This window comes from Lathyrus oleraceus, chromosome 1, assembly GCF_024323335.1.
Source record: "Lathyrus oleraceus cultivar Zhongwan6 chromosome 1, CAAS_Psat_ZW6_1.0, whole genome shotgun sequence".
Classification (NCBI taxonomy): Eukaryota; Viridiplantae; Streptophyta; class Magnoliopsida; order Fabales; family Fabaceae; genus Lathyrus; species Lathyrus oleraceus.
This window is the reverse complement of record NC_066579.1, coordinates 160,694,317-160,709,117: the sequence shown is the minus strand read 5'-3', so window position 1 is coordinate 160,709,117 and position 14,801 is coordinate 160,694,317. Positions and strand designations below refer to the sequence as shown.

General features: G+C 34.9%; 2 protein-coding genes across 2 annotated transcripts; both read left to right on the top strand.

Annotated features, from left to right (window-relative positions):
- The first annotated feature begins 3,065 nt into the window (after positions 1-3,065).
- On the top strand, positions 3,066-4,356 carry LOC127124357 ((+)-cis,trans-nepetalactol synthase NEPS2). Its single transcript, XM_051054153.1, has 2 exons — positions 3,066-3,449; positions 3,568-4,356. Exons 1-2 carry the CDS (start codon positions 3,177-3,179, stop codon positions 4,099-4,101), a joined length of 807 nt encoding a protein of 268 aa, XP_050910110.1. The 5' UTR covers positions 3,066-3,176; the 3' UTR covers positions 4,102-4,356.
- Positions 4,357-11,413: 7,057 nt separating this feature from the next.
- Positions 11,414-12,553, top strand: LOC127124341 ((+)-cis,trans-nepetalactol synthase NEPS2). Its single transcript, XM_051054152.1, has 2 exons — positions 11,414-11,701; positions 11,778-12,553. The coding sequence occupies exons 1-2, from the start codon at positions 11,429-11,431 to the stop codon at positions 12,309-12,311; spliced, it is 807 nt and encodes a 268-aa protein (XP_050910109.1). The 5' UTR covers positions 11,414-11,428; the 3' UTR covers positions 12,312-12,553.
- Positions 12,554-14,801: the final 2,248 nt, after the last annotated feature.

The following is a 14,801-nucleotide window of genomic DNA, read 5'->3' as shown; positions in this document are numbered from 1 at the left end:
CTTCTTACTTATTGCTTACTTATGTTTTATTAGGACCCAAAGAGATTTCGATGTCGTGTACATGAATATATTTGAGGATGTGGATTTGATAATATACTCAACATAGTCTTATACTCGGTTAACTACAAATTTATTCTTGCTTTGTTAGAGAGATGGAGACCCGAGATCCACACATTTCACCTTCCTTTCGGTGAGTGTACTGTCACACTTAAGGACGTCTATGTATCGAAGGTAAGGCCATAAATGGTAGAGTTAACTAAGATAACTCTATTTGCAATGAATTGTTGGGTTCCCCTTTGTATGAAGATACAACTACGGGAGAGACTTCTGGTCAACCTAGGGGTCATGGTATTAATTTTAAATATCTTAAACAATATTATTCTAGTATAACATTAAACGAAGAATCTATCAGGTATGAAAAGATAATTAAAGCTCGGTGTTATATTATGATTTTATTTGGTAATTTTTTGTTTCCTGAAAGAACTGGTAATACGGTAAATATTATTTATTTGTCGTTGTTACGAAACATAAATAAGGTAAGCATATATAGTTGGGGTTCAACAGTTTTGTCCCATATATATAGTTCGTTGTGTAAAAATGACAAAAAGAATACTTGTATGTTTTATTCTTGCGCCTATTTGCTATAAGCATGAAGTTGGTCAAGACTGTCATCACTCACCCCGGTCAACGAGAAGTTATTCACATTCTCCTATGTAACAAAACAAGTTAAAAATTTTACCATCTAATTTATTAGACTTTATACTACAACTAATTCAACTAATTGTAACTAATATATTTCCAATCTTTTTGACCTAGGTGGTCAGTTAAAGGGATGAACTAGAACATGTGTCCCAAACACGTTGTAGTAGTCTATCACAATCTTTTAGACCACATTGGACCAGGCGATATAATCCTACTACACAACTCTACATTTGATTTTAAAAAAAATTATCCAATTACATATTCTTGTACAATTTATCTAGAAGCCATATTCGGGTCTTAATCCTTAGGTTAATCATGACGATGTTGCAATTTGGACAACAAAAACACCAATTATCTGGTTCACTACTGTGGAGATGCACTAGAGAAATCGTGTAAAACTATAGTTCGACATGCATTCATAAATTCCAGAACCTCCGACATGCAATGGAATTATTCCGATCAGAGAGACTTCGCAAAAGAGATATGTCATCATTGGAGGAATCGACAACAACACATCTTAAATGAACCAATCATACATGGTGTTAGACCAACTCAACATTATATAACATGGTTTAGGTGGGTTACAACGCATCTCATCGCCACAACACCCAACCATTGGTTGACTTTAGTACGTCACATGAACCATTGCTTCGTTTCCAAAATGATTCAATGTCCAAATTCGGGCAACCATACCGTCCACAACCCACCAAACCACAACGACCCAACTATGACAACATGGACACAAAACTCAATTACGGAAACGCCATTGACGACAACCCTTCCAACTATTAGGGACATATGATGACAAATCTATCAAATACTGTTGGACCTTCACACCAGCCACCATTGGATCATGTCAGCACTCAAAAAACACTAACACCTCAGAAAAATCATGGGAGACTTTAAAGACAGGTTAACGCACCTGAATGTTCAATAGGGGGCGTTTCAATCGGGGGATCATTGATTTTCTTGTCAATTTTATTTATTTTTACTTTATAATAAAATATAATTTAACTATTTAAGTATTTAATTTAATTAATTATAAATATAAAATATAAAATTAAAAAAAAGTACATGCGCCACATGTATCGGTGCATACACTGATGTAGTGTATGCATGCGTCAATACATATGACTTCAAGGCATGCATGCGCCTATACCATTGGCGCATATGCTCATTTGTAATGCATACATGCATCAATGTATTAGACGTCTCCTTTAAATATCAAATAGATACTTCAGTTGAACTAATACATCAATAATTAAAGATGATTATTTCGATAATTAATTTAAAAAATAAATTATTTAAATATTTAAATTGAAAAAAATAATTATTTAAAAAAAATCTTAAATTTAAAATTACAATGGTACATCTACTCCATCCTACTCTTTATTTTTTGGAGGGGACAAGATTTTAAGTTCATGCTCTTAACGATTACCTCCTTCTGCACTGCAAACCCTATCCCGCCGCCTCTTTTTTTTCCCGAGCTTTTATGAGATTAGTCTTGACGGGATTGACATGTCGGTTTTCCATCCATATCCATGACACCGCGTCTATTAAGAAAGCAACATTACCACAGCCGTCATGCATGTTTGCAAGAAAATGAAATTTAAAATTCATAAAAAGTTGTAAATATGATGTGTCGGTCTTCAATAACGTGTTGATTGAAGTGGTACTATTTGTCTTTTTGTTTTTCAAAGTAGGAAGGTTCTCGACACTAGCTAAAATTAACTTAAATCAACAACTTATGATGGGTAGGGATGTAGTATATTTATTTTGTGGAGGCCAGTTTTGTTGACAATTTGCACTACTTTGGTGTGCTACTATTTTTGAAGACATATTCAAATAAGAAGTTATTCAATCACCTTTTTTATTAATATTTTTTAATAAAGAACATATTAACATTTTTACTAATGAATTTAATCTTTTTATTTTAAATTTAATTATTTATAAAATATTTTTTCAAAATGGTAGAATTTATTTCAAATAATACAAATTGCATAATTTAAAATAAAAATCTCAATTTTTTTCATGAAAACTATTTACAAAAACTTTAAATTTTAATATGTTTAGACATATATTAAAATATTTTTGAGAAGTTATTTTAAAAATATTTTTTTATAAAAATATTTCTGAAAAAAAACACAATTATAAATATTAATTTTAAAAAACTTTAATAAACAAGGCATTAAACTAAACATATAACTTATGTTTAAATATTGTGGATAAATACAATTAAAATAAAATTAGTTTTTCAAAATATTTATTCTATATTAAAACATTTATTATCTAATTACACTTCCCTGATTGAAACGAATATTGAATTCATAAACGTCAACGCAATCCGAAAAGATCAACATGACTTGTTCTATTCCATCACGTCTCATACAAGATTTTATGCATCAAATTAGTATAAAAGGCTTGTAAGGATCCATTTTCTATACATACAAATATCATTTTCAATACATACAAAAATGGCAGAATCTTCATCAACCAAAAGCAGTCTTAGGTTAGCCGGGAAAGTAACCATCGTCACCGGAGGTGCCAGCGGTATCGGCAAAGAGACGGCGCATCTCTTTGCCAAACAAGGTGCACGTATAGTGGTGATTGCTGATATTCAAGACAAATTGGGAGTTCAAGTGGCTGAATCCATTGGCACCGATAAGTGCAGATTTGTTCATTGTGATATTAGAATTGAAGATGATGTCAAAAATCTCGTTCAATCAACTGTTGATTCTTATGGACAAGTAAGTACAATTTTTTGATATAACTTCTTACAAAAATCTTTGATATTTGTAAATCAACAATTTCTTCTAAAATATATGTTAAGTTTTTATTCTTTTCTTTTTTACTTTTTTACTACAGATAGATATTATACACTGCAATGCTGGGATTGTGAGTCCAAGTGATCAAACCTTGTTGGAACTCGACGTTACTCAAGCTAACGGCGTGTTTGCGACTAATGCTATAGGAACGGCATTGTGTGTAAAATATGCCGCCCGAGCGATGGTGGCAGGTAAGGTGAGGGGGAGCATTGTCTGCACGGCGAGCATTTCTGCTAGCTACGGTGTCACGACAGGGACAGATTACTCGATGTCAAAGCATGCGGTATTAGGGTTAATGCGCTCAGCGAGTGTCCAACTTGCAAAATATGGTATAAGAGTGAACTCAGTGTCGCCAAATGGATTAGCAACACCATTAACCGAGAAATTGCTAGATGCGGATGCAAAGACAGTGGAAGAGATATTTTCAAAATTCTCGATGTTGAAAGGAGTGGTTCTAAGGACGAATCATGTGGCAGATGCTGTGTTGTTTTTGGCATCTAATGATTCTGATTTTGTCACTGGTCTTGATCTTCGTGTGGATGGTAACTATATTACTAGTGACGCTGTAATTTAAGGGATAAAGCATCACACTTCTAGTTGCAGCATTATATGCATAATGCTGCACATCATCCATATTATGAAATAAATGCAATAAAAGAAATATAATAAATGCAAAAAAAAGTGGTATAATTTTAATATTTTAATATGATATATTATGTAACTTGTATTCTCTCTATAGAATGTGTGATCCATACTTGATTGATTGTATCATTTTCTTGTATTTCAATTTGAAGAATTTAAATTTGAAAAAATATTATTATTGGATGTAGTTTTTTAATCTTGAAATTATTAAAATTCAAACTGAATGTGTCTCTGTATGTGAGTTTAAACATGGAGAATTCGGGAAATTCATTTGCAGAAAGTCCTCTTTTAGAACTTCGTGATACCATATTTTAGAATTTCTACTAGTAAACTAAAAGTGACCGACCTTGCCAATAATAGGAAACTTTGTCACAGTAGTATTGACATTGTTATAGAGTTAGTATTGGAGACGTCAAGTTAATCAATCTCATTGTTATAGAGAATATCATTGAAAATACAAGAGCCAAAATTTGGCAGGTTATCATATAATCCACCCTACCAAAACTACTAGAGCAAAAATATGGCAGGTTATCTGATAATCTTGCCTTATTGACAGTACTATAGAACTAACTATAATACTGTCTCTCAAGTTAATTGAATTTCATGTTGTGTGAACATGGTATCCGCTCATTTCATCTAGTTATAAGTGATGCGAGATAATTTTTATCTCACTTTATAGGGACCTTCTCATTTAGGGAAGAGCTTCTCAATTCTTGTGGGGTTACCTCCTAATTAAGCACCAGGTCATATTTCTTCATCTCTATTGGCATAACTCTAAAATAATATCTCACAGAAATTCTTTGCTTTGATGCAAATTCTCTAGTGTGAGCCATTTTACATATTGTGTCTAGCGTTTTAGGTTCCAGTTCATTTTTGTCACCTTTCTATTGAATTGTAATTTTTGTATTAAAACAGTATTTTTGACACAGTTAGTTGTCGTTAAAATACGGTGTGTCAAAATTGTATGAGTGTCAGTATCGAGAAGTTAGCTTCTATATGAATTTAATTTTAAATCTAATTTTATAGTGTTGACAAAATTATGTATTTTGGACTTTTGTTTTTGCGCTTTGTTTAAAGGTTTTAGAGAACAAATAAGCAAAACCTATAAATAGGAAGTAACTCATTATTAAAAATATTTGAATTTTGCAGTTACAAAAGAATAAAGAATCACAATTTATAAGCAGATAGGAACTATAGAAAATTCATCTTCTTTCTTCTCTCGATAAACCCTAACTCTTTCCTTCTCAATTCAACCTAATTTTTTTATTTTTCATCACCATTGTGCAGCGGTACTGTTTACTGTAGAAATTGGTAAACAACCGTTGGTCCTCCCTAAACCTTAAAACTAAGGGTTACTTGCAGGATCAACCAGTTGATCCTAAGACATGTGCTAGTGTGATAGGGTGACTTATTCAATTCGACAGACAATTAACTTTGTGAGAAACGGCTTCTGACAAAGTATTGAGTAAGCACAGGTTTTTTCCACATGAAATGATAATGATGATATAGCCTATGGGTGACTCGTGACCGACAACACTACAACATTCAAAAGACGTACACGACGAACGCGCTTTTGGTGAATTCTATTATCGTAATAGAATCAGTATCGACAACGTAGACGACAACGAAACACGATAACTCAAACATAAATGAAATAAAAATAAAGTGTTCAACTAGGAACAATTGAAAAATAAGGAAGTTACATTGAAATAAATGTGGTGATTCACGTACATAGCACTCTTAAAAACTTTTGCTTCCTCGCGCTGGGAATGTGAAGTTTTTTACAAGTGACTTTTGTACAAAGTGAACACCCTGAGTCCTCTGTGGGATCCCCTATTTATAATAAACTAAAGAAACTGCCTACAAGCAAAACTTCTAAAAAAATAACAGACGTCGTGCCACACGATCTACAAAACTGCTCCATAACCGACGTTGTGCCACACGATCTACAAACTGTTTCATATTCTGGAGCTTATTCTCCCTGTAACTGAAGGAGAAGGGCGATCCAAAACGCAGCGGAAATTAAAATTTCTCCTTTAGTGATCCTTACGAATGGGCGTGATCAGTGATAGAATCATTACCTCTTGTGACGACTGAAACCTTTGATGCAGATCTACGGAGCGATCACGAACGTTGAACGACGACAACGCCTCTACTCAGTCCACACGAACGGATTCCTTCAATCTCAGTGCTAGCTTCTACGAATGAAGGCTTTGAGTGAGTGAGTGAGAGTGAGAGAGAGAGAGAGAGAGAGAGAGAGAGAGAGAGAAAACGAAATTGCAACTGCACTAAATGCTTCTGCACAAGGGTTCTATTTATAGAACCACTTGTGTGGGCTTCAAGCTAAAAAGCCCACTTAAGTGTATGTGACCCATATCTTATAATATGTCAAAATCACTTAAGCGCGTGGTACCTTACCATATTTCGTATTCTACTTAAGTACACCGTACCTTACGATGTTCTACAATTCACTTAAGTGCACCGTACCTTATGGTGTTCCTTAGTTACTCTATCTCTCATCAATCTGTCCTTTGTATGTGACCCTGTAGGTTTTCGCGACATTGACAATTATATTAAATCAGTATTTAACATAATAAACAATGAGCGGTATCTAGCAACACATCACTGCTATCCAAGACACGAAAATGTCATGTGATCTGACAAATCCTTCTGTGATAATATTATGTGTATAATTACCCTTTTGCCCTTATGTCTATATTGAACACAAGGCATAGACCGTGTCATCCTTGTCTAGTTCAATATTGGGCCCATAGACATTTATCCTGTTACGCAGGATGGGAAAATTCCATCTAGGTCACTCATGTACCTTAGCATGCTTCGTGGAGTACCCATCAACTGTCTTTATGGTCATCCAGTTACGGACAATGTTTGATCAGCAATAAGGCACTCGACTCTACATCTAGGGTCCATAGTGGTTTCAAGTCGAAGGGTGGTATATACCATTATCACCATGAGAATAACTTATGACATTTTGCATAACATTCTATGAGTAGTAGCTTGAGGATGAGGGCGATATTGTGCCTATTTAATTGTTTGTTGTTCGAGTCTATAGTGGGAGTCACTATGATACGTAACACAAGGGGAACATCTTGTCCTATGTTTGTTTATGTTGTGTATCTTCCTGTTTGTTTTTATTCTTGATGTGAATCATTTTTCAAACTAATACTACTGTTGAGGATTTTATGCCAATCGTTTTGTATTCCGATGCTTATCAAATGGTTTAATTTAAATTATATGGTTGGAAACCGTTTTTGGTTATGAGAGTAATATCCTACTTGGTGTTTAATGATGATATACATTTTTTATTTACTATTTTTGTCGAGTCGGGAAGTAGGGTGTTACAGGACTTCCATCAAGCCCTTAGATAACACTTGTGATCATATCTCTTAGGCTGGATATCGACCGTGCCTCTTTGGCTTGATTTCATTGTCTGATCTCACCTTAGGAAACACTATGTCTCTCAAGCGAGAGTTCAGTTAGCCTGAGGTGTCTAAATCCTTCAGGCAAAGTTATATATAGCTTGGAAGATGAGACTATAATTCCCTCAAGCAAAGTGTTAAACCTCTCGAGGGAGACTTCTATCAAGCCCTCATACAAGACTTGTGATCAAGTTTGTTAGGCTGGATATCATTTGTGCCTCTTTAGCGTGATTGATAATTCTAATCTTCCCGAAGAAACACTAAGTCTCTCCGACGAGAGTTTAGTTAGCCTCAGAAGTCTAAGTCTCTCAGGCAAAGTTATATGTAGTCCACCTAATGAGACTATAATTATACTAATGTCTAGTTATGGAGGAATCACTCGTCCATGGTGGCACACATCCCAACTACGACGTCCACATCATTACTAGCACTAGTACCCTCTAGCATAAAGGATGGAGCTCTCTTGTTAACCATGACTGAAAGTGGCTAGGTGTATAAGTGAAGGATAACAGCGAGCAGGGTGATGGTGTTGAAGGCGATATGACACATGTTAGTTTTACCCGGGTACCACTGTGAGCATCATTGTACTTGTCAAAAAATGTAGGTGTGCGTGTCACCCTTACGATGGTCGGGGTGATCAGAGTGAAGAAGAACATCGATCCAAAACGCAACGAAATTTAAAATTTTCTCCTTTAGTGATCCTTACGAATGAGCATGATCAGTGATAGAATCGTTACCTCTTGCGGCGATTGAGACCTTTGATGCAGATCTACGGAGCGATCACGAACGTTGAATGGTGACAACGCCTCTACTTAGTCCACACGAACGGATTCCTTCAATCTCAACGCTAGCTGCTACGAATGAAGGCTTTGAGTGAGAGAGAGAGAGAGAAACAAAATTACAACTGCACAAATGCTTTTGCACAAGGGTTCTATTTATAGAACCACTTGTGTGGGCTGCAAGCTAAAAAGCCCACTTAAGTGTATGTGGCCCATATCTTATATTATGTCAAAATCACTTAAGCGCATGGTACCTTACCATATTTCATATTCTACTTAAGTACACCGTACCTTACAATGTTCTACAATTCACTTAAGTTCACCGTACCTTACGGTGTTCCTTAGTTACTCTATCTCTCATCAATCTGTCCTTTTGTGTGTGACCCTATAGGTTTTCGTGGCATTGACAATTATATTAAATCACGTATTTAACATAATAAACAGTGAGAGGTATCTAGTAACACATCATTACTACCCAAGACACGAAAATGTCATGTGATCTGACAAATCCTTTTGTGATAATACTTATGTGTGTAATTACCCTTTTGCCTTTATGTCTATATTGAACACAAGACATAGACCGTTTCATCCTTGTTCAGTTCAATATTGGGCCCATAGACATTTATCCTGTTACGCAGGATGGGCAAATTCCATCTATGTCACTAGTGTCCCTCAACATGCTTCGTGGAGTACCCATTAACTGTCTTTATGGTCATCCAGTTACAGATAACGTTTGATCAGCAATAAGACACTCAACTCTACATCTTGGGTCCATATTGGTTTCAGGTCGAAGGGTGGTATACACCATTATCACCATGAGAATAACTTATGACACTTTGCATAACATTCTATATAGTATTCTCATAGCGGGTCAATCCAGTATAAATATTACTCTTAATATTCATACATATGTTTAAGACTTGATAACTCCTTATCCATGACCCATGAGATGTGATCATCAGTCTATATACATAATAGTCTTAATGCTTTAATGTTATCCCACTTCATAATAAAGCTCGACTACGGATACTTTAAGAATAATGTCCTTATGTTTGATGTGATCTCATGATTAAGTCACACTTGATACATTAAACGGACTATCTATTCTAGGGACTTTATTAAACAAACATAATAAAGAAAAAGCCTTTTATTATTAATAAATAATTCGATACAAATACCAAAAGTATTGGCCTCTAGGGCTTACACCAACACAGAGACCTTAGAAGGGGTATAACAAATAATGGTGGTTAGGGTTTTCTCACGATGATGAGAAGCCATGTGCGATGATGTTTTATGGTGGTTTTAGAATTCTTATTCACGTGAGGTGATAGAATCTCTATATGGATGATGTGCTTAGGTATAAGCTAATGAGGAGTATTTATAAAGGCCTTTTGGGCCTAGGGTTCTCTTGGAAAGAGTCATCGACTACTCAGTCAATAGTGGAGCATTGAATCCAAATTTTCAAGGAAGACGTGGGTTAGTTAATGACCCTGATTTCTCTCAACCAAAAATGTCTTATCCCATGTTTCCCAAGTGAGGCGATACCTTCCTTGAGCCGACCTGTTATCGTCTCCTCTCCTAGGGCGTCCTATAGTCATCGCGCTAGACAAGTCCTTTTACAAATATAACACTACATAAAGATAATACATTGATTAGCTACTACAGCATGACATATTCTTCTACACATACGCCAATCACCATGACACGCACTCGCTGATGAGAAATACTTATATTATGGTTGGATTGATTGTGAATTATGTATGGTGAAACACTTACCCGAGTGATTCATGCATCAAATCGAATATGTACAAGCTATTCATAGGAATTCGTACGTCTTTGCAAAATCTATGATCACTCGATACCATGTTGACCAAAGTTATGATGAGTGTTTTGATCATGTGTTATGAACAAGGCTACCATATTCTACACATTTGAGAGATTGAGGTGATATACATGAGGTAATATATTAAGATATCACATCCTTACATGTTTCTCACGCTTTAAGGAGAGTTCTTGAGAGAAAATGAGGAGGGAACAATTGCGGAGAAATCAACAGAAGAGGAAGGCAGTCATGGAGGTAGTCTAGTCCATACAAGCGCATGTATTCGAGACATTACAATTACACTCTTGTTTGGTGGGGGTTTGATATCTCGTTGTTGTGCATCAAATTGTAAAGGAGACTAAGAATGCCTCGTATCACAAGAGATTGAGGGTGACAGGAGTATGTCATTGAACCCAATCAAGAAACTAGTTTATTTCTTCTGTCATTTTGTTTGTGTTTAATTGATAATATTAATAAATTATTATTGTTATTTATTTTAATTTAATAAACTATGTTAAATATTTATTCACTATGTTTACAATATGTTAGAATTATATAATTTGAAAGACATTAAAAATAATACATAAACAATTTAAAACAATATTAGAGGTACAATTTGGTTTTGAATATCAATTTTTTTTTAAAAAAAGCACCGAAAAAAAGTTTTGACATCTGTCAGTCTTCTCTATGACACCGCATCTTTCAAGAAAGCAAGAAAGCAATGTTACAACAACAGTCTTGCATACGACGTACTAGTATTCATTTGGAAGGTTCTGGACAAGCAATGAGGACGTCAGATCAACTTTGCACGAGAACATTCAACTAAAAACAACTTTGCAATAACTCATTCACATGGTCATGGATATGGATGTATTTATTTTGTGGTGCCCACTTTTGTTGACAATTTGGCGTGCTACTATTTTTGGTGATATATTTTAAAAATTAAATTATTCAAAAAAAACTACTTTAATAGTAAATACTACCATTATTTTATCTAGAGAAAGCGATGGAAATTCGGACAAAAAAATACACTTTCCGTGTTCAAAGGAATGTTTCATTCATGAGAGCCGCGGTTGACGGTCCACCCAATCTGAAAAGATCAACCTGACTTAGTATCATATTCCATCACGTCTCGTAGACCCAATCAGTATAAAAGGATAGTAAGGATCCATTTTCTGTACATCAATAAACAAATCATTTTCCATTATACATACAAAAATGGCAGAATCTTCATCAACCAAAACCGGTCTTAGGTTAGCCGGCAAAGTAGCCATCGTCACCGGAGGTGCCAGCGGTATCGGCAAAGCGACGGCGCATCTCTTTGCCAATCAAGCTGCACGTATGGTGGTGATTGCTGATATTCAAGACGAGCTGGGAATTCAAGTGGCTGAATCTATTGGCACAGATAGATGCACCTTTATTCATTGTGATATTAGAATTGAAGATGATGTCAAAAATCTAGTTCAATCAACCGTCGATACTTATGGACAAGTAAGTATAATCTTTTATAAACACTATGGATATTATACAAATAGATATTATTGACGTATGTTGAATTTTACTACAGATAGATATTATACACTGCAATGCTGGGATTGTGAGTCCAAGTGATCAAACCTTGTTGGAACTCGACGTTTCTCAAGCTAACGGCGTCTTTGCAACTAATGCTATAGGAACTGCATTGTGCGTAAAACACGCCGCACGTGCCATGGTGGATGGTAAGGTGAGGGGTAGCATTGTCTGCACCGCGAGCATTTCTGCTAGCTACGGTGTCACGACAGGGACAGATTACTCCATGTCAAAGCATGCGGTATTAGGGTTAATGCGCTCAGCGAGTGTCCAACTTGCAAAATATGGTATAAGAGTGAACTCAGTGTCGCCAAATGGATTAGCAACACCATTAACTGAGAAATTGCTAGATGCGGATGCAAAGACAGTGGAAGAGATTTTTTCAAAATTCTCGATGTTGAAAGGAGTGGTTCTAAGGACTAATCATGTGGCAGATGCTGTGTTGTTTTTGGCATCTAATGATTCTGATTTTGTCACTGGTCTTGATCTTCGTGTGGATGGTAACTATATTACTAGTGACGCTGTAATTTAAGGGATAAAGCATCACACTTCTAGTAGTGCAAAGAGTGATGCACATGAAAGAAATAAATGGAATAAAGCATCACACTTCTGCAGTTTTCATTTGCTTTAGCAGGCATCTTATTTATGTTCTGTTCTGTGGTGTAATCTTTTTATCTTTAGGCATTGCTTATGCCTTGTATTAATTTAATATTTTCATATCTTAAATTTTGTAATTTCAATTTTTTATGGGATCTGTTATCTATATTTGGTTAATTGTGTCACTTTCTTGTATTTTAATTTTAAGTGTTTAATTGTCACGCCCTAATTAATATGTCTACAATAATAGTTATAGTGTTAACTACAACAATCTATCTTCATCTAAGCTTTATCTTAAATATTTTTTTATTTGAAAAATAGAAATGGTGTGGAATAAGATAATAATCGTAGTCGGTTTCTTAATTAAGACACAAATTTTCTATCGGATCTTAGTTTCATATGACTTTCTAGTCCATTCTTATTATAAGTAAGTATTCTTTTCATAATTTGTAATCAACTAGAAAACCACAAACCAACACGAATAAAATAAGAAAAAGAAAAACTTAAAGAATCAAGGCTCAAAGGGCTACATTTAATGGCGTGCTAGGTGAAATGTAGGGTTAGGTGGTAGCATCAGGTGCGAGTAATTTATGGTGAATGGGTTAGCGTGCTAGTCGAGATGGTGTTGTGCTGGGTGAGCAAAGGTGACCAAGGACACATGGAAGACATGAAATAATTGCTTGTTGAAGAAGATAACAGGTTGGTCAGGGTGTTAGACCATGGTAGGCACATTAGGCAAGAGGACGATGCGCCCATCTTGAGGATCAAAAATTTTCCTATAAGGAAAGGTTTTTTTTTCATTGGAAAAGAAGTTTCGGTGAATCAGAGGAGTACAAAGTTAGAGTAGGATAAGAAAGGAAGTACAAAGTTAGAGTAGGATAAGAAAGGAAGTTTGAAGTCAAAAATGTTGCTTAGGTGAAAGGGTAGTTTCCAAAGTCGGCATCTCAAGAAGGACTCATTGTTACGCTAACCATATGTATAGATAGTTAAAATTTCTATTATTGGGGTTAGATGTAGTAATTTTATTCATGTGCTAAATAGGTCATGGTGTTCTATGTAAATCTACTTATGTTGTAATACTTGTGACTCTTTAATCTTAATACTTGTTTTAGCTTTGCAACCTAAAATATGTTTTCATGGTGTGACATGACATTGATAGGTATTTGTCGTTATTAGATCCAAGATAATCACCTATTGAGTACTAATCCTAAACGTATGTATAGACTCATTATCCACACGCATTGTGGGAGGATTAGTGTGGTGTTTCGCTCCTTTACAATTGTTGGAACTTAATGATTTATGTTGGTTAATAGTAATGTATATCATTTTATTAGGTGATGCATTAATCTAACAGCGTGAAGACTGAAAATAGATACGAATGATAGTAACATGTGGTAGTATTATATGTTAAGTAGAGAAGTATATTACCAACCTATGGATGTGCATGATAGATACATAATGATTAAATCTACCCCTAGCAAGCATTCTCACTATTAAAACCGACATCTCCAATTTTACTTTACGTTATTTATTTTCTTGTCGTTTACTTTTCTTGCGTCACAACAAACACAAAACCTTTATCATGCTTAAGATATAAATCGCAACAACCATGTATGTAAAGCTTCAAGTCGCTATGGATATGATAATTGTAAAACTTATGTGACATGTGACTCCGCACACAAGAGGATGTGAATTGTGTGTTTCAAAAAAACTTAGTTTTGAAAAACTTTTTGATTTAGAATCGATTGGCACTAAGCTCAAATCAATTTGTAGGCATGGGCTAAGTGATTAGTGAGATCAAAATGGTAATAAAATATATTTAGACCTTACCAGTCATAAGGCGCTGTCCTAATTGATTACGACACATTTTAGAACTTCTCCAATCGATTTCCATGTGGTGTCAATCGATTGACAAGGGCAAATACTTTCCCATATCTTTTATGACAATTCCTAACTTGACTGACACGACTTCGAAAAAAGTTTTGAAATTTTTTCTTGAGAAAAATATGTTTGAAAATTGTTTATGTGTGTGTGATTAACCATGCACTTTTACGAGAATGCCTTTATACTTTTACAAATGTATTCATTTAGACGTGATGAGGTAGATTTCCATATATTTCAAGGCTTACCAAATGATTTGATCCTTGTAGGCACTTGCTTGAGCTTGAGATGAGGATTGACTTATATTCCATTTGGTTTCCATTATCAGGAGAGTCAAGTCCATCAAACCCTAATAATCTGGTTTGCATCTTTAACCGCTTTATACTTGACTTTAGTTGTTGTTATCATTAAATTATTAATTTTCAATTATTAAATAAATGTTCATCGTTAATAGTTATCATCATCAAAAGCATGTTCTATGATTTGAAAAACAAGTTTCCATAAAATTTACTTTTTCTGCTAACACAACAATCATATCTCCTAA

Bases quoted from the DNA above. Each gene is read 5' to 3' on its own strand.
- LOC127124357 (XM_051054153.1), top strand. From the start codon at position 3,177: ATGGCAGAATCTTCATCAACCAAAAGCAGTCTTAGGTTAGCCGGGAAA. The intron at 3,450-3,567 runs GTAAGTACAATT...TTTTTACTACAG, and splicing joins CTGTTGATTCTTATGGACAA to ATAGATATTATACACTGCAA.
- LOC127124341 (XM_051054152.1), top strand. From the start codon at position 11,429: ATGGCAGAATCTTCATCAACCAAAACCGGTCTTAGGTTAGCCGGCAAA. The intron at 11,702-11,777 runs GTAAGTATAATC...ATTTTACTACAG, and splicing joins CCGTCGATACTTATGGACAA to ATAGATATTATACACTGCAA.